We start from the raw sequence: 20,156 nt of genomic DNA, 5'->3' as shown, positions 1-20,156 counted from the left end.
TCCTACCGGTAAAATAGGTACAAGCGACTTCCCGGCCTGGAGCTTGGCCCTTGTGTGGGACTACAACGCTTAAGAAGTTCCCCCGGCTTGCACGGGAAATCACCCCCATGGAATGGGCCAGCTGCAAAAATGCCGGAACTTTTTTTTGCCCGAAGATTATGCCTGAATGTCCTGAAGATTACCTCCCGCGGAAATGTCACGTGATTCGAATGAACCAAGCTACGAACAGGAAGACGAAGAATCGATGCACGTGCATCACGCAGCGCGTTCTGGGCTTCAGGTCTTTCTGTGGACTTGCGCGGCCTCGGTATACTGCCATCTCCCTCACATTTTCGCCATACTTTCTTCCTCCGCTTTCATGCTCGCTCTACTTCGTCTTTCTTTAGTGCCTCCTTCGTTCACTCGGTTACATCGAAAGACGATGGCACCACGAAACCAGAGGAGTGGGTGCTTAGGGGCTGGCCCTTTAAAAACCGCGTTGTCCCTCGGAAACATGGGGACAGGCACTGTTTCAAGCCGGTGGTTACACTGTGATCATGTGTGGGAAGCGCCGGGACTGGCGAGCAAGTACCATTGCGATGTAAGCAAAGGACAGTAGCTGCATGCGTTCGAATATCGCGAACTTGAAAGCGGAAGACGATCTTGACTGGGTGCATGTCCGAGGCAGGAAAACCAAAGAAAGGAATTGTTCCATCCACAAAACAGCTTCGCTGGCCAAGCACATTGAAATTTTTGGAACTGGTGGGTCATTCCGCCCTCCGAAATTGCCTTTATCTTTTGGCGGTGCAGAGAAGAAATAATGCCAAAATTAAAAGCCAGAAATTTGAGAGTGATAACGTTAATCAACTTCTTAATTAGCGTCCCATACACCACACCACAAAAGCTGAACCATAGCCACCGAACGAGTGCAGAAATTTTGAGCAAGTGCTCTTCCCGCCGAGCCATCCGATACTCTTAATGCTTCACAACAAAGTGAGTGGGCACGTGTATTTTGTACTTTCTTTAACCACCGAGTGTTCATTGCTATTTTGGGACCTAACCCGACACTATACAGAAAAAACATTTCCCTCGTGAGGGGCACGGTCAAATGCAGAGCATTTCCGGGGGCGCACGACGTTAAGTAGTTTGCGTTACGGTAATGTTGTTGCACTTGTGGCAACTGCTGACGAGAGAGCGCTCGTCAGCAGTAATTTGAATTAGTCAAGGATATAAGGCGCGTTCGTAGCCTCCCATTCTGTGTCGGCTTTGTGGCGCAGTGGGTAGAGCACCATGTACATTTCGTTCTGCCCGCAGGGTCGAGGGATGGAAACCAGGCGCCGGATAGCATATTTTTTATATAGTGTAGGGGGAGGGGTGCGGACTACGACTACGGACGCCTACGGACGTCAACGCGGGTGACATCGTGAGTTACTGAAATGCTCTGCATTTAAAACAGCACGCGAGAGGCAGGAAGATGGGGAAACGTGAAACGTGCCGTGAACCCCATGCCGCGGCTATGACGCAACGTGGAGCGGCTACGACGCAACGTGGCGCGGCTATGACGCAACACAATCCAACCCAATCCACTTTAATCCAATCCAATCCAAATCCAAACCAATCCAAGCCAAGCCAAGCCAATCAAGGTCAATCCAATCGAATCCAATCCAACGACAGACCGACGGGGAGCGATGCGGACTACGACTACGGACGTCAACGCGGGTGACATCGTGAGTTACTGAAATGCTCTGCATTTAAAAGAACTACTCTCCATGCATAGACGTTGCCGAACCAAGAATAAGCTTAGTGGGCCTACCACCTTCGCTGTTTGCCCAGTCGTCCCGCCACTAGTGCGAGGCTCCCCAATATTTTTTTCTAATGGCAGTGACGGTGTCTGTATAGTGGCACGTTATCCTGTAGGGGCTTTAGCAACTACTCTGGCCCCGTCGTGCAAGAAAATCATTGTACGAGGTGTACGTATCAGTTTCCCCCGTAGGATCGTTTAAACGCGTAGGATCTCTTTGGATCGACGACTGTAGGATCGTAGAAGAATTGCCGACACTCTTCAACTGCAGCCGCCATTTCCGTCCCGTCCTTGACGCTGGAGTATTGTGTGAGCCATTCTCATGGACCAGACAGTTGGGTTAACTATGTCTACATGCACATTCACGCCTAAAATTTGACGCGACAGTTTAGAATTTGTTTCTTTAAAGTGTCCCTCCCATGGACACGTTACGGGGCTTTTAATGTACGAGCATCAGTTAAATATGCCAGTCGCAACTCGGAAGTTTATGGTTCTCAAAACGGCTCTCTGCTCACTGGATAACAAACAGGTCAGTGAATGGTCGGAATGCTGCCGCCCTTCGAGAGGAAGTCCCTATAAGCAATGCAACTAATAAAGTAAAAAAAAATCTGGTTGCTTAAGCCTTGTAAGGGACTCCAACCACGGTCCTCCGCACTACGAGATGAGCCGCGAAAGCAAAGCTCAATGATTATGGCTGGCTTAAGGCGAACCTAGCAACAAGGTTGTATAAGCTTGGACGTGTTGGTGCAACATTCTTGGCACAGCACAAACTGTGATGACACATGTAATGACTTGCGCTGCCAGCAACCGCATATACGGTCTTGTGGTTCATGCGGTACTGTTTTTCATCACTCGAAAGAACGGTCATTTGCAATGCAGAAGACTAACGCCAAGGGAAGTGCAAGGGATGACACCCTGAATAACTGTTGCAAGGAAATAAAGCAACCATGTTCACAACACTGCGAACAACAAAGCTCACCTCAATTTTTCGGGTAGGCCAATCGTGTGACAGTATGAAGAACATTTTGCTTGGGGAATATTTTGTGGCTATATGTCAACATGCCTAAGGATGGAAAGACTGCACATAGTATACCTAGAATATCACTTTCCCCGCTGTAACTTTCAATAGTAGCCCGGTGCGTTAATAGCGACGATGGCTATGGGGAGGGCGGTTAGCGGTAACCCAAAAATCTACGTTCCCTATTTGAGACCTGCGTGATCGTGCAGGCCTGGGCTACACGATGAGCCTGTACGCGATCGTGCACGTGCTGAGCGACTCCGTGACGCTGTCCGAGCACCTGCTCCACTTCATCGGATCGCTGCGCAACCTGAGCTGGAACGAGTGTCCCCAAGGAGTGGTGGGCAGCGACCGGGCCTGCTACAACGCCACCCGTCAAGGACACGCTGTGAGTGTCGCTGTGTTCTTCCCCCCTCCGCGTTCACGCACGCTCATTTGCCGAAGGCGCCCAGTGTTGTAAGGTGGGCTGACAGAGTAAAAAAGGAGTTGCTTAAAGGGGACATGAAGACAAAATGCATGTTTGGCTCATTCAAAAGATTGCCTCGTTAGAATCATGCTGACGCCACTTTTAACGTAAAGTTTGCTCAGATAAGCTATTTAGGAAAAAGGGAATGGCCTTGCGACCCACTAGCTCATTTCCCGCAACAGAACCTATGACGTCATACCAGCCAGCTATGCAATTGGCCGACGCCGGAAAAATCAAACGCAAATAAGGCAGAACTTGTAAGCTTGCCTAACGAGCAGTTTGCGCCTAAATATGGGCCAGAATCTATTTATGTCAGTAAGAATGGTGGGACAAACAGTGGACGTTACGAAAGCACACGTAAACATAGAAGTACCGATGCGTACTAGTGTTGGGTACTGTGCCCACCACTATGCTTCGTTTACATGCACAGACCTGGTGTGCTTTGGGGTTGCCTCAGGCGACACTGGCCGATTGACGCAAACGGTGGTGTATTACGTGACCATATTTTTCGAGTGAGCGCCATATGTTTTGCGAAACGATTATTTTCTCCATGAATAAAAACAAGCCAGGCTTAAATACGGCCATACATAAACCAAAGGCAGGAAACGTCTTGCCCCGGTGTGGTGCCGCCATCTAGGTTGACTAACAGTAAGCAAGCCTCCGCCCCACTCCAAGTTTGGCTGAAAGACCTGTTCTTATGATGTCACTGCAAACTTTATTCAAACAATGTTTTTTGCGTGATAATGAAGATTTTGGATTAAATTGATTATTTTCCCAGTGACTGAACCATCGTTTGCTCCCGGACAAGCGCTGGGAGCATTATAGAACCCGATATCTTTCGAATAAAAACTGCCACCTCCACTCGCAGGAACCCCTGTGTAGATGCGACGTATAGGGGGTTCACGTTGCAGTGTTGGACAGCGGAGGGACGGCGCTGGAACGATGGAATGGAGCGGCGCAGGCACCACGTTTTATAGCGCGCATAACGGTGAGGGGACGCGCCGGCGCCAGTGCGTCTGCTGCGGCTATGGCGCAACACAATCCAGCACAATCCACTTTAATCCAATCCAATCCAATCCAAATCCAAATCCAATCCAAGCCAAGCCAAGCCAAGCCAAGCCAAGTCAATCCAATCCAATCCAATCCAATCCAATGCCCCTCGCGAGAGAGTGTTCGCTATCGGAGAGGAGAGGGGGTGAGCGGCGGAGAGCGCAGCTGGCGTGGCGAGGAGAATGGGGGAGGGGCGGACGCCGACGACGCCAGATGCAGGGACAAGGCGGGTGAATGAGATGCGGTCGCATCTAAAACGAACTTGTATTTTGTCTTCATGACCCCTTTAACGAATGCAGCGGAACCGAGTTGTTATAGCCTGCGAAGCTGCCGTGAATAGTAGCACCTAGAACACATGCACGTATGCGTAAATGCAGGTATGTATGTTTGCATGCATACATGCATCTATTTACATGCACGTACGTACGTACGTCTCTATGTGTGTACGTATCTTTGTCAACATTTTGTAGCCCATGGCGCCCATGTTCGGAGCAGGGCCCGATCTAGCAGGACCGCTGCGGTTGGTTCTCTGAACACATTTCGCGGGTAAAGAGTGTGAGGAGCCCTTTCGCGCTTGCTTTCGTAGTGCGGCTGGCGCGACAAGCAGTGCGTGCAGTGCCGGCGTTCATAAATCAGCCGCGCGCTGCACTTATCGCGCCAGCCATACTACGAATGCAAGTGGGAAAGTTCTCCTCACTCGTTTGACCCGCGCAAACCGCCGAAAGCACCAACTGGAGCGCCCCTGTTGGGTGACGTGCCCGCTCCGGCCCCGGTCGCCGAGGCCTATAAAGTTTTGACACCACGTACGTACGCATGCTGGTATTCATGTATGTATGTATGTATGTATGTATGTATGTATGTATGTATGTATGTATGTATGTATGTATGTATGTATGTATGTATGAATGTATGTATGTATGTATGTATGTATGTATGTATGTATGTATGTATGTATGTATGTATGTATGTATGTATATGCATGCATGTATGCATGTATGCATGTATGTATGTATGTATGTATGTACATGTACAGACGTATGTATGTATTCATGCATGTATGTGTTAGTATGTGTTAATGTATGAATAGATGCGTCTATGCATGCGTGTATGGCTGGATGGATGTATACATGAACGCATCCATCTAGGTATGGACGCATGTGGGCATGCGTGCATGGACAAATCTACGTATCTTTAAATGCACGCATGTGTGTACATATAGATGCATGTAAGCATGCGTGCATGAATCACGTACGTATGCGTGCCTGCATGCATGGATGTAATATTAGTAGTACCCGGTGATGGCCGTGTGGGCAGCTGTGGTAAAGACATATAGGGTAAAAGACGTTTTCAGTAATTTTTTTTTATTTTTATTATCTTTTATATTTTGATATTTTATTATATTATTATACTATTATTATAATATATTAACATATTTATTTATTTTATTACGTTCGTAGTTTGTATTAACTTTTCTTTTTTAAATAAATACCATAAGCTCCTACGGGAGGCGTGCGGTCACACAAAGTCCCAACGATGGCGTACCCTATTCAAACACGAAAATTTGAAAAAGTTGATTTAGGGGAGGGTAATGTACAGAATCCCGTTAACCTGTGTATATTTTGTTACGGCCAAATACTTAATTTTGTTTTTGAAATTTGGGGGGGGGCCGCATTTGTATGGAAATGCAAATTGGATATATCAACGGGCTCAATATTTCAAGAGTACTCCATAAAAACACGTAATTGAGAAGCCTGATTCCTCCTAGTAGGTGGCTGTAATACAAAACTCTTGCGAATGGTTTTTAGACAATTCAATGGTTTGCCTATATCTACAAAATCTTGTTCGATGTCTCAACGTGCTTTCGATAGAAACAGAAATTAGGGGGAAATCATGTACTGCCTCTGACGACGAATAATGTTGAACGCAAAACTTTCGCGACAGGGAGTCTCTAGTTTTCGTGTGTGTGTGGACTTTCACTGGGGCGAAGATAGGGACACAAGAGGGGACACTTACGGGGGACAAGCGCTACACATCACCTGTCGGTGCTGATGTTGATGTCTAGCGCCCGTCCTGCGGAAGTGCGTGAACCTGGACTCGCATAGGACTTGGGCTTTCACTCGTTGAGCTTCGACATTGACTGGTTCGCAGATTGGATTTTTGGTCGCAGCGGCTTTGGATTTGACCCTTCCCCATTTGATTTATCATGAAGGAAGTCTGCGTTCAACCAACATCCTTGTTAGAACGAGAGGTGCATACTTCGGCAAAACTGCACCCCACTCACTCACACTCCCCCGCGCAGTCACTCTCGTTCACGTTCAGCTCTCGCCCTGACCACTCGCACTCACGCTCACCACTAATCCTCACCAGTCACTCACTCGCAATCACGAGCACCCCTCACTATCAACACTCGCACTCACTCGTGTTCAGGCTCACCACTCGTCATGACCACTTGGACTCACTAGCACTCGCGCTCACCACTGGTCGTCACCACTAGCGTTCACTCGCGCCCACGCTCACTACTCGTCGTCACCACCCGCACTCACTCGCTCTCAAACTGATCGCTCGCATTTTCGCTCTCACTCACCCGCCTCGCACTCAGCCCATGCATTTGCCACTCGCACGTATTCACACTCGCGCTCACCACACCATTCGCAACTAAATCTCACTAGCACTCGCGCTCACGACTCGCATTCGCCACTCACACGCAATTGGACTCACGTCCACCGCTCTCATCCCCCAACACATTCACTCAAAACTCACCACTGTGACTAATGCTTCGCATTCACATTCATTTTTCCTTTCTTAACAGCATAGAAATTTTAACTGCGCCTTATATTTGTAAACCACACGAATCATTTTACTCCGTGCAAATCTTCAAGGCGGCACCATTGACATCGCTACTAAAATGACACTGATAGGTTAAGCTCAGCAATGGCTATGACTATGAAGCATGCTGTAGTGGAGGAATCAAAAATAATTTCGAGCACCTTGAGAGTTTTAGGATGCACCGAAATCTCCAGACATCCGAATTCGTTTTTATCTTCCATCAGAAAAACTCGGCCGCGTATTGGCTCTTTTCGTTGCAAAAGTCGACAAAAGACGATCGTCATTCGTCAACATTTGCAAAGTAAATCCCTCCCTTCGCTTTCCCGCTCACCTTTCATGCTGTTCCTTTCCGGTCCCGCTCTTCCCAAGGTAAATATTCTAGAGGTTGACTCAAGTCAATTTAAATTTACCGCGTTCTACTGCTCCAGGTAGGCTGCCTCGATGCCAGAGCTGCCGCACGACGGACACGCGCGTGAATCTAGGCGCCCTACTTCAAGTTGCCTTTGTCCACGTGCGTTCGAAGCGGAACGTGGAACCTATCTAGTGGAACCTTTCGTAACTGGCGTCGTTTGATTTCTTTAAATTCCCCTAAAACCCATAGTGGCGGAGGCGACAGCAGGCAACAGAGTGAATTGTTTTTATGCATCAGGTGCAGTATTTTGTTCGAACAAAGCTTCCATAAATTTGTTATAAGCACTCCCAAGTAACTTATGTATTGATTTTCCGCCTCACATTTGTGTAATGTTTTATTCTTGTCTACCAATGTTGCCTAGTACGAACATTGCAACCGGACTTAGACGTTTAAATTGGGCTGTGGGTATATAAACCCATTGTGAAGATTATGTTTACTTTGGCCGGGTTGCTGATTGGCGTTACAGACAGGCACTATAAACGGACCAAAATTTTGCGTTCAAGTAGCCCAATAAAGACTAGCGTCTTTAAAAGAACACTCTTCTTGGTGGGAATTGAAACTGGGTCCCTCGCGTGTTGCCAACGGTGTGGATCCGATTGAGGTGTCACCGCATTCCGGGCGAACGGCATTTCTTTTGGGTTCGTAGCGCGGGCGTTGGCTTTTACCTTGGCCGCGGGTTTCAGCGCATGGTAACGTAATCAACCTTAGGATAAATGTGAAAGCATGCGGACGGAATGAACCAGGCCTGCCAGTCATGAGAACCTTCGGCGGCAATTTCACCAATAAATGTGAGGTGATGACATATGGAGCGGGAACTCGGCGCCCTACTAAAGAAATGGAAAGAGAAGTCAGGTCAGCTCAACGGGCCATTGAATGAATAATGATCGGAGTAACATTTCGAGAGGAAGTAACAAGCTTCATCCGATCTAACAAACTACAGTAGAAGGTATCACAGTTCAAATAATAAAAAAAGTGGCAGCATCTCCACTCCGTGGATGATGGCGAGGGTGAGGAGTACGGGGACTCGAAATGACATCCAAGTTGCGCCCCGAGTGACATCCGATATGCGCCCCGATCGTCATTCGATTTTAGTCGCTTTGCCTCCGCTTGCCGCGCTTTCGTATTCGAGGAAGCTCGTTGTCCTCTTAGACGTTGAGCAGCAGTGTGCGCTTCTTAACGTTCGTTTCCGTCCATGGCGGGAAGAGGGCGTGTGATTTCCTGAATTGGCTTATATATGCGGCGCACCGCGGCGCCATCTCGTGCTTACGCGTAGCGCCGTTTAGCGTAGTTCGATTCAGTCACTGTGTATTACAACTTGATCACAACCTGACTACACCGGTGTTTTTGCGCGTTTTCTCTTTGCAAGGTTATGTTTGTGCCTGTTTTCGAGTGTTTTGGAGTGTTCTCGTACCCTTTCAGATAGTTTCCGCACAGATTTTCGGTTGATGGTAATGTGCGCGCGGATGGACGCGGACGGACATTGGGAGGTCCTAATGTACTCCGTAAAGTTACGGGAGAGGGAGTAAGACGTTTGACTCTCGGGTACTAACTCACGTTCGTAGCCGAATGGGTAAGACGACTGACACTAACTCTGGTCTTCCAGACACGGGCTCGAATCCTGCATGCCGGTGCCTGTGTAATTGTTTGCGATTGTAAATGCTATGCGCACGGACGCGGACGGAAATTGTGAGATCCTAGGGTGCTCCGCACCTAAAAAAATGGACTTTGGCTGGTCACCTAATTAGGCGAAATGACAATTTGTGGGCTACCAGGGTTGCAGAATGGACAGTGACAGACGGGCCTAAAACCAGAGGAAGGGCAGTTACTCTACGCGTGGAAAAAATAAGGAAATTCGGAGGGAAAGAATGCACTCCAGTGGTGCCGAACAGGAGTGGTTGGAGGTCGATGGGATAGGCCTTCGTCCAGCATTGAATTTAGTTGGCTGGTGGTGCTGCTGCTGCTGATGATAATAATGCAACGGCAGGGTCTCCGACGAAGGGCGAGGGGCCGCCAGCTTTCCTGTTTATCCAGCATTCCACCAGTAGTGCAAGCTGGGCCAATATTTTTCAATGCCACCGCTCCACAATAGAAGTGTGTGGAACGCCTGTTTCAGCCACATGTAAGCTGGGCCACCAAGCTTAACCGGGATCGCACTATCGTAACTGCATTCAAGAGCGGCTTGTGCCTTGTTGTCAAGGCAACTGATGTTTCAGATTGCCGAAGTACGGGTGGTACGGCCAGCGATAGAAAAGTTAGCGTAGCAGTGGACCGCGTTTTTCCTACGTTTCCGCTTTCCACAACGCGTCACCCCAAGATTTACCGGTCATAATGACTAAATCACTGGAAAAACTAGCAGTTGGGAGAGAGGGGCAGAAATAAAAGAAATGGGTTTGGTTGGCCGCTCGGGGCTGATGCCTTAAGCATTGCAAAAATACCGGAGGCGATGGCCAGTCACAAAACGATGGCGAAGCTCACTCTCAAATCACTCTAGAGGGGGGAGCGGAGTGTGTGTGGGTGCACTCGTGAGTGAGCCTGCCAACATATGGAGGGGTGCAGGATCTTTCTAACATTAGCACGTCCATGCAGCCCTCTCCAAATCCAAACTACTTTGTCCGCGTCTGAATGACGCAATCGGGTAGACGTCGGCTTCATAACTCGAGGCACCTAGGTTCCTTTCCGAGCCCGAAAAACATTTTCTTAAGGCCCTTCCCCGATCACCATCGTTGTCAGAGAAAGTTAGGCTTTCTGCTATACGTTTTCGAAATTCTCGGAGGAGTGCTAGATAAAGAGCTGCGCTTTAAAACAATATGTGCTTTTCACTTTCTCTGTAGTTTAATTTCTAGGAAATACAGCAATGATGAGCTCCACCATATCAGGAATGCGGTCTCGAAATTAGAAGGCCTAGAATTGCCAGTTTAATCATGCGTAGTCATTGCCTTTAGAGCTTTTCTCCTGGTCAGGGGTGCAATTTCAAACAAATACTTTGCGCCTTTTTTGCGGCGTCGGACAGCGAAGTCCTTCGAGATTGTTTTGTGCCTTTGCATGAGTAACATAGGTTATCAAAAATCAATAGGCTATGCCACACAGGGAAACATGTCGGGGAATCATTAAAAACATCGAATTAGCTCCTAAATGCAGATTCCCATCACTGGAGTTGGTTCGGACAAAAGCACAAAACTGCTACTGAGAGATGTTTCCCGGCTACATATATCAGCAAGAAGCATTTCGGTATCGGTTGAGGTGGGCGATACACTCAGCAATTTGCGAAAACACAATTTTCTTCATTTTCTATGTTAGTCAAGTATATTTCAGCGAAAAAACCACTTTATTTGGTCCCTAAGCCATGGAAGAATTGTAGCCCCGAAACTTCGGTCTAGGCCCATCAGTTTTGTCTGGACTTAGATGTATAAGTCCTTTAGTGTATTCGGCACTCCAGTTTATAGCTACAGATGTATGTGTGGGCGTATGGATGTACCCACTCATGTATGTATGCATGTATGCATATATGTTACCTATGTATTTATGTATGTGTTTGACCAGATGTTACTCAAAATTTTATGTGCAACTCGAACAGATCGTCAATGTACTTGTAAGGCTTGAGTAGACATTCGAGATGTCGAACAGTGTGAATAAAGTGCTCCCGAACGGGCGATAGCTGTTAAAATACATAATGCCTTGCAGTGTCAAGGACTGCTATACATGGAATGGTAGATACGCGTTCTAGTTATTATTTCGCCGCACGCGTTTGCTGCGCCCGAAAGTAGCCGCACCTTTAACGACATGCGTGGTTAAAAAAAAGGGGTTGCAAAACATGTTCCTATTCGACTTCATATTCGATGTTATTTAAATTGTATATTCGCATTCGGTTGCCGAAAAAATCCTTGTTCACACCTCGAATAAGTCAATTGAAGTCATTTATACATTAGTTGCTGCAGGTCCAGGTGATCTAGAGAGCAGAATACGTAACCAAAACTTTCAGAAGCCTTTTCGTGTTTGACTGCTATTTTCCGGGCATGGAATACAGAGCTTTCCTAAAATCGGTTCGGGTTGCACAGCTTCTAGCCACGGTTGATGGATTCCTGACTTTTGGCACCTTTTTACTTTTTGCGTGACTTTTGTGCAGCCGCTGTGCAAGAGCGTGCGCGGTCGCCTGGTCGAATCGTTCCGACGCCAGCAGCTCGACCGGGGACTCCCGGCCTCGAACGGAGACCTGTTGGCATTGGTTCCTGCTCGCGAGTACCGCCAAGGCGCAGCTGCTTGCGTGCCGGAAGTCTACGACCCTCTCCACGATCACCACATGTCAGTTTCAAGTCACCAAGGCTGGTGCTCACTCATTGTTTCTGCTTGAACCTGCTTTATATTGAAGTAGTGCTCTCTAGAAGTACGATTCTATAATGGTGAGTACTTTAATATTGGTATCCTAATATAACTTTTCGTTTTAGGCACAAATGCTGGTTTGAGCGCCGGAGATTCCTCCTATTCCACCTCTCCCATACCAACACTTTACTTCCATCCCGTTACTGCCCGGACACTCACACGCACACACAAACACGCACGAACCACTGATTTACTTTGCAGAAATGTGCCCCTGTTACAAACCGGCCTGATAACAAACGGCCATAACGAAGGGCCGATGGCCGAAAGGGTCGTATCCCAAAGCAATGGAGATACCGCATACCAGTACTTTAAGCCTCCTCGCAGGTTCGGTCGTCTTACATGGCGTCCAATTCATTTGTAACAGAACGCCTCAGATGGACAACCTCCTCACTGCTTTTCGTCATAGGCCGGTTGGTAATAGTTCGATTTCTAATCAGGAAATTTTTATCGTATATATATATATATATATATATATATATATATATATATATATATATATATATATAGGTTGTTCTTCCACGCCGGCCATTTGGCGCCGTGTAACCAAGTAGGTTTTTTTTTGTGTGTTAGCATCAGTTTCTGGAGGGTGGAGGAAGAATTTGAATCGAGTAAGATAAGGAAGCTCTCATCAGTGCTCAAGAGATACTTGAAGGGATGTCTCATATCGCCAAGGAAAAGCTTTGAAAGACGAACACAATTCCCCTCCACCCATGGCCCACAGAACCAGCTGTTTGGTGTCATTTAGCATACAACAAGAACGGGAAAAACACTGCACCAGACTTTTAAACAGTCTTTTAAATTCAATTGTTGAAGTAAACTAACATATTTTAACTGAGTCGTAAATGCCCATCATTGAGCAACCCGTGTCGCTTCATTCAGTCCTTTTTCCACTTTCATCAGGTACTAATGAGCTGGTACCAAACCATTAAGTGACGGCAGCATAATTGGAGCTGTATTTGTTCTGTGAAGGAGTTCTCGGTGTGGTTAAACCCCATATGCCTCCGTGCGGTATAATGCCAATTTTCGCATACTATCGCCACTGTTGATTTTGACGCGGTGATCTTAGCCCCCAGGAAGACCAAATCTCGTCATGGCCAACAAATCGATGCTGTGTTGGGCGCCTATCGAAAAATGAGTAGATAAGGCTTACAAAATCTGAGAATAAAAAAGAAACGCCCAAACAGGCCATTCCACCAGCACGAACTAGCGAATGGCCCGTTATGGGCACAGAGCAGCATAGCCGTGTGCGAATCACCGCCGGCAAGAAAACACCAGGAAACCTTTTTCGTGACACGCTTCGTGGCTGTTGTATCAAATGTAACTCATTGAAAGTTCAGCTTCACTTATATTGGATGACTGGGCGATGATAGCGTCGATTATAGAGATACTACTGATAACCTACCCAGCTACAAAGCTGTGGCCATCCTGTTGATCCCTCCACACGCGTATCCCTGCAGGCGTCGTGCTGGCATCGGCTGGTCCGCAGAAGGGTTCGACGAGATTCGAGCGCAGCCCTTACTCTCGCTGGCCGCTGTGTGGATGCTGGTGTTCGCCCTTGCCAACCGGGGATTCACCACCGTCAAGAACGTAAGCTGCCCCGCTATTTGTAAACTCCTAGCTGTTCACACAAGTTTTAAGATACTGACCATTTTTTTTTGTATCAGAAAAAAATTGGGGAACCTTCAAAGCGCAAAAACTGGGCCCAAAGCTATGCTGGAAGCCCCCGTAGCTTTGTCTTTGTTCTACTATGTTTATGTGCGGTTATGTTGGAGCCAGGTTTTTTGTGGGTCTAGTTCTCCGAGCTACGGTCAAGTTTTTTTTTTGTTTTTTTTTTTTGCGCCGTGTCGTCGTTGCCCCCCCCCTACCCCCCAAAGGGCAATGCATACCCGGTCATTGAAGTATGTACATTATACGCGTGCCCACTGACTTTTCGGTGAAGCTCCAAGAGTAGAGGAGGGTGCACCTTTGTTGAAACTTCGGGAAGTCGTTCGGTGGCCACCGTTCGGTCTACGTGGCCTGACGTGTGGAACAATATTTAGGAAATTAACGCAACCGCTCCTTGGCCTTTTGGCTCCTTTCGATTTGGTATGAATTCTTCTCTTTTCGCGGTCAAAACTTGCACCACTCGTGCCAAGAGGCGATAGAGCAAGCCACCCCGTGACGTGTTTCTAAAGCCGTGATTTTTACAGTTATTTTTGCACCTCCCTACGACCCTTTACCAAATCCGTGTCTGTACCAGCTGCATCGCGCCTCTGACAGGTGGCTACACGGGTCCCGCCCGAGCACGACGAGGAACATCTACGGTAAAGCTAAGGTGCCGGTGCGCACGATATCGTCATCGCTCGTCGACGTTTTCCCTCGCAAGTTCGCCGGCCAAACCACCAGCCTAAACGGCATCGCTTCAGAAATAAGCCTGAATAAGGAAGTCTTCTTTGTTTAGCATAAAGCGAAAATGCAGCTTCGGGCGTAAGCGTCTCCTAACGGTGCTCCGTAAAAAATAGCCGACAGCTTGTGCAGAATAAAAAAAAATTGCGACCACCTCCCCGCGAGGGGAACCCTGTGTAGATGCGACACATGGTGGGGTTCAATTGGTGTTTCCGTTAGATTGATTCTGAAATCGCGTGAAACGTGTCGGGAACGCGTATGATTATTATGTTTTATGATTAATATTATGTTCTATTGGCCAATCTTGGTCAGTCTCTCTAAGTGGTATGTTTGGGGTTTCGCTGTCACAGCGACCTTTACTCCATCATTGTTGCTGTAAGTGGGAGCTTCTTTTCTTTTATTGCAAGTGTTAATCATTGCCTCATCATGCGTTGTATCAGTAGCATCTTGACGTAGTTTGAATGAGTCAAGGATTTAAGGCGCGTTCGTAGCATTCGTTTCTGTCTCGGTTTTGTGGCTCAGTGGGAAGAGCACCATGTACCTCGCGTTCCGCCCACAGGGTCGTGGGATCGAAACCGGGCGCCGCTAACTATTATTTTTTTATAGTGTAGGGGGAGGGGTGTGGACGGACAACCCCGTATGGAGGGACAAGGCGAGTGAATGAGATGCAGTCGCATCTAAAAGAATTGCCGCCGCTTACACAAGTTGTGCAGAGCTGGAGAAAGTGCTCAGAGCTGGCCGCCTCTCTCCCTTCATCGGAGACCCGGTTGTTGCACTTCAAATGTTATTCCGTACTTTACGCTCAAAGTTCTTAATGACGGCAGGCCCTGATCGTTTTGTCCGCATGATTTCACATCTCTCCCAAGATGCACCGCGTTAGCACGTGCGTGCTAGAACCAGCGGCATCCGACTTCGCAAATTCGGCGTCTGTATCGATAGCTTCTGTAGCGTTCTGGGCTTCCCAGTTCAGGCGCAAAACCACGTGTACCAGCGAGCGGAAGAGCACGCGAACGCCGGTGTGTTCTTCAAAGTCGAGCGGCGCCGGGGCGCGAGGTGACGTAATACATAGACGAGGCTTGACTCCGCCTACCTGGCACGGTGAAGGTATACTGACGGGCGCCTCGCGCCGGAGGTTTTTAAAAACGATGGTCTTTTTTGGGCTACTTGATGATGATGATGAAAAAACTTTATTATACTCGTCTCTGTTAAGACGGAGTCACTGCTTCGGAGTGGCAGTGTCCTCGTCCCTTCAGACGGCAGTCAGGAACCCATGGGCCTGGCGGCGTCTTTCACCAGCTGGACGACCGCTGTTTGGACGTCGGGTTGGGAGCTAAGCAGCGCGGCCTCCCATTGCTCGTGCCTCGTAATGCGTACATGTGGTGTCTCCGGTTTACTGGGACACGCCCAAACCATGTGTTGGAGCGTGGCGGCTGCGGCGCCGCACCACTTGCACTTAGCTGTGTATATTTAAACCCAGAAATTTTAGTCTGTCGCTATGTCTGTCTGTGACTCGATTCAGCCACCCGGCCAAAGTAAAATGTATACTGCTCAATAGTCTTATATACTCACAGCCAAACGTCAGCGTGTAAGCCCGGTTTATATGTTCCTACTTGTCAACTTTGTTGAACATGAACAAGACATTACGCAAATATCAGACCGAAAATCAATTCGCAAGGAATATTTACAGTGTTCCTTTATTAAAAAATTCATAGATGCATGGCTTTTTGATAGCAAATTATATTCTACATCTGCAGAAAACCGCCGCCTGCTGTTGCCCGGGCCACCTCGTGGCGGCATATGAGAAATCTCGAGGCAACAGCAATGAAAGGTTCCACTAGCTAGGTTACACGTTCTTCTTGGAACACCCGGGGAGCACGGCAATGCGATTCTATAAATCTTGAAGTCGGCCGCCTCGATTCACTAGCGTCTCCGCCGTACTGTACCGCTGGCATAGAGGAACCCGGCCTGTAGCAGTGGAACGCGGTAAATTCTAATCGCCTTGAGCAAACCTTTAGTGTGTTTACCTCGGTATGTGCGCGATGGAACAAGAACAGCATGAGACGTGAGCTGGAAAGCAAAGGGGGGCATTTCCTGGCAAATGTCTAGAAAAACTATCATCTTTTGACAACATTTGCAACGAAAGGACTTGATACGCGGTCAGTTTTTATCTTGGTATACTTTTGCGAACACCAACGTACCAAGCTGAAGCTTTAACAAGCCTGCTATTGAAAAAAGAGAATTATATGAGACACTTTGACTACGTTTGCTGTGCTCTTCACGAAATCACCGATGCTCCTCAAAATCAGCACACTGCCATAAGTGCTTGCTGCGATGACCTCGGCATCACCACCTGTACATAACGATCATCACCGCTTCAAGGGGTTCCTTCGTCTAAGTGTACGAATAAAATGTGCACTCGGCCACATGAGCGCTCTTTCGTGTTGCTGTCAATTGGCCTTGCGAAGAAAACCTGTGCTATGGCGTGCATCGGCTCTGCTAGCATTCGCGCTCAGAGAAAAAGATGAGCCGCATGCCATCATTCTAACATGAGTTTTAATAGCTATGGTTAATTTGTCAAGTGCAATTTAAGGACTACTTCCCCATCAGGCTCCGTGGTTCCACTCCGGTACATGGTCGCAAGCGAAGACGGTTGCAGCATTCAATTAAAGTGAAGACTCACGCGCGACTAACAAATGTTCGCGCTGAACTTGCCTGACTCGCATATTTAGAGCTAGAGCCATGAGCGAAATATACACAGGATTTAAGTTTCAGTACTCCTACATTTAACGGTATATATTGTTGTTATATTCCAGGGGGAGGAACCGCAGCTGTATCCTCTTGCCAATATATTTTAATATCATCCATGAATGCAGGGCCCATAAAAGTGAGGTCATTATGACTATGACAGTGATGGTAGGAATGCCGTAGCAAGCGTATACGCGAGCGTTAGTACACGCACACTCTGCATTTTTTACAGCTCTATGTACGTCATGTAAGGTGATAAAACATTGTCACAATCTCTGTAACATAATCTACAAGCCCTATCAGAGGGAATCAGTGGCGGGGGAAAGAATAATTCGCTGTGTGCTTGTTTTTAATGCAATCAGTTCGCGGAGGCTTGCATATTGTCTTGCACTGTTGTGAAAGCATTCGTTTTCTGCCCGGGAAACACAAAAGACTCACTGCACTAGAATATCCCGGTGTGTCTTCCCTTGGCGAAGTCGCCACTATGTGGACTCACATTCAATGTGGCTGACCTTGCAGCAGTTATCTCATCGCTGCTGTAGAGACAAAAAATATGAAATAAACTAGAAATGTAGTTACATTACAGTTATTAAATTTGTTTTTATTACTCATGGAGTATGCTATAGTGCGCGTTCAAATAACAAAAAATAACTCCCCTGGCTAAGAAGAAGGCCCTAATTATGAAAATAAAGAAACTGTGCAACGTGGCTTCTGCGTGAGGAATCAATTTTGCGGCGATTGGAGGGTTGCTGCTGCGTGCAGTGCTATACTCTAGGCGAAGGCTCCGCACAAATCACTGGCCTTAAAAAGAGGCGAATAACACGGCAATTCATGAGGGCCACATTCAATTTGCCAAAACTAGTTTGTGCGCTGAGAATTACGGCCAATACACCGACATGAAACCCCACTGCCCTAAACGTTGATATAATTCAAGGTAACGTCCATATGTGCAAGTTTTTGTTTACACCGTGACATTGCCTGCAGACATAATAAGTGATAAGGCGGTCCTAGCGTGACAGTTGTCCTCCGAAGTTGACCAAAAGTTCAAAAGCCTTTCAACGCTAGTCCGGATTATACATGCCTAAGGCATCGTGGGTTACAATGTTTGTTAGGCCCTTCTTGCCCTGTTCTTTGACACCACCAGGCATGGTGCAGCGTTTGCATGCCAGTCATCGCGGCCCTTGCTGTTTCTGCTTGTACGCAGTTCTTCTACGCGATGCTGCTGGTGCACGTGACGACAGGCGTGGTACTCCTTGCCCGTGCTTTGACTCTGACCGGCGCCTTCGGCGGGCTTCTCTCGGTCTTCTACGCCGACTGGAGTGCTCTGGCCAACATCGAGGTACAAAATTGAGGGGTATGACTTCAAAAAAGCCATCCCCGTGTTTATTTTGGTTTAGGTTTCCTGTAGCGCTCTCAGCAACTACACAATACCTCCAACTGTAGACAAAAACTTATAATACACAGGACAAGCACTTACTCTCAACTATTTACTGAACTGTGAACACATATACGTAAAACTTGCAGTTACGTGCGTACGCAACAGAGATACGCAGCTACAGTCAAATCCCGTTATAGCGAACCTTATATTAACCATTTTTTTTCAGATGAACGAACATTTTGAAAATCCCCAACCAAATAACCATTAATTTCTATGTAAAAATATTTCACAACTACGAATTTCAGAACACCGATTATTGCAGAATAACGCATCGAATTTCATCTTCCTTATATAAAACAACACTTCAAAATAATGAATTGCGAGAGTACGAAATTTCTCGTGTTGGTGTGAACGACGACTAATGGCGGGCATGTACAACTATTATTATCAGCACACTAAATGCGCGTTAGCTCTATCGCATTAGGTTGCGCTTGGGGGTGTCTCGCCGCAATGATAGCCTCTGTCGCCGCCTTTGTTCAGTAGTCCAGCTACGCAGCTACGTCGGCACGCTAGTCATAACGCCTGTTTTTGTTTCTACGTGTGCGATGAGCTCCAGAAGCAGCACGAAAAAGAAACGGAGGCAGTTTTCTTTGCAAGAAAAAGTGGACATTCTTCGTCAAGTAGACGCTGGGAAGAAACAAATCTACACCTCGAAGAAGTGGGGGATGGAACCATAGATGGTTGCAACAATTTTGAAGGACAGGTAAAAATCACCCAGCTGCACCGCTCCTTCCAGAAAGCGGCCTCACCAGAAACCAATGCCACCACGGCAGTGCACAAGAACGTGGACAGCTTCGAATCGTTCGTCTTCGAGCAGTTGAGTGGCACACGTCGGGCAAAGATCACCGATTTCTTCAAATAAACGTGCATCCAGACCCGCGTTAGAGGCTAACGCGATTGTGCACGTGTTCCTAGTAATGGTAGATGCTTTTTTTACGTTCACAATTATTACCGCGCATTGTTGATTTTTTCACTATAACGATTATTGAAAATAATGAACTATTTTTAGCGGTTCATTGAAATTCGCTGTATCGAGATTTTACGGTACCAATGTCAGCCATTTGTCGCATTCCACACTCCCCTGAGTTATTCTGAAATATAGGAGCACGAAAAAATCAAGAAATAGAAATAAGAGTGCGTTTTAAAAAGCACGAATTCGTTTGATTCTTTTTGTCGCGTTAGTGTCCTGTGTACTTTATATAAACACCTCATATCGTACCTTGTGGTCTCCCGCAAATTTTCCACTCTCCCTTCCTCAGCTAAGTCACGCGTCGTTGGGCTGTGGGCTACGCAGCTGATGAGCAAGGGAAGTTTCGCCCCCGCCGCAACAAAACGCTTGACTTGTGCCCTAAAAAAGATCCACTTTCCAACACCTAGACCTCCACATTTCGCACGTTGACGCAAAACAAATTCAGGAATCCTCCGTAAATGCGGAAATAGATGTAAAGCAAAGCTTCTAATGCTTGCCGTTACGAATTCGTCTTTCACAAAATGTTTTTCGGATTATTTCTCTGCACCAACAAACGAGATGCATTAAGTCTCGCAAGGCCACGCGAGAGGTTTTAGTGATTGTGGTTTGTGGTATTAGGGCTGGCAACACTGCCTGACTCCTATAGCGTCGACTCCATGGCCAGAAAGGTGTTCAAACGCGTACCCTAA

The 20,156-nt window shown here is 47.3% G+C and overlaps 1 protein-coding gene across 1 annotated transcript in view; it reads left to right on the top strand.

The window, feature by feature from the left end:
- Positions 1 to 18,410, top strand: part of LOC144165876 (sodium-dependent acetylcholine transporter-like) — a 37,378-nt gene extending 18,968 nt beyond the window's left edge. The window contains exons 4-7 of the mRNA XM_077695631.1: positions 3,008 to 3,186; positions 11,676 to 11,851; positions 13,387 to 13,516; positions 18,264 to 18,410. Of these exons, the coding sequence (XP_077551757.1) occupies positions 3,008 to 3,186; positions 11,676 to 11,851; positions 13,387 to 13,516; positions 18,264 to 18,410 (632 nt within the window). The remainder of the gene's footprint in view (positions 1 to 3,007; positions 3,187 to 11,675; positions 11,852 to 13,386; positions 13,517 to 18,263) is intronic.
- Positions 18,411 to 20,156: the final 1,746 nt, after the last annotated feature.

Source organism: Haemaphysalis longicornis, unplaced genomic scaffold, assembly GCF_048455015.1.
Source record: "Haemaphysalis longicornis isolate Haplotype H1 unplaced genomic scaffold, Haemaphysalis longicornis Haplotype H1 scaffold_15, whole genome shotgun sequence".
Classification (NCBI taxonomy): Eukaryota; Metazoa; Arthropoda; class Arachnida; order Ixodida; family Ixodidae; genus Haemaphysalis; species Haemaphysalis longicornis.
The sequence above is the reverse complement of the archived record's forward strand: the minus strand, read 5'-3'. Positions and strand labels throughout refer to the sequence as shown.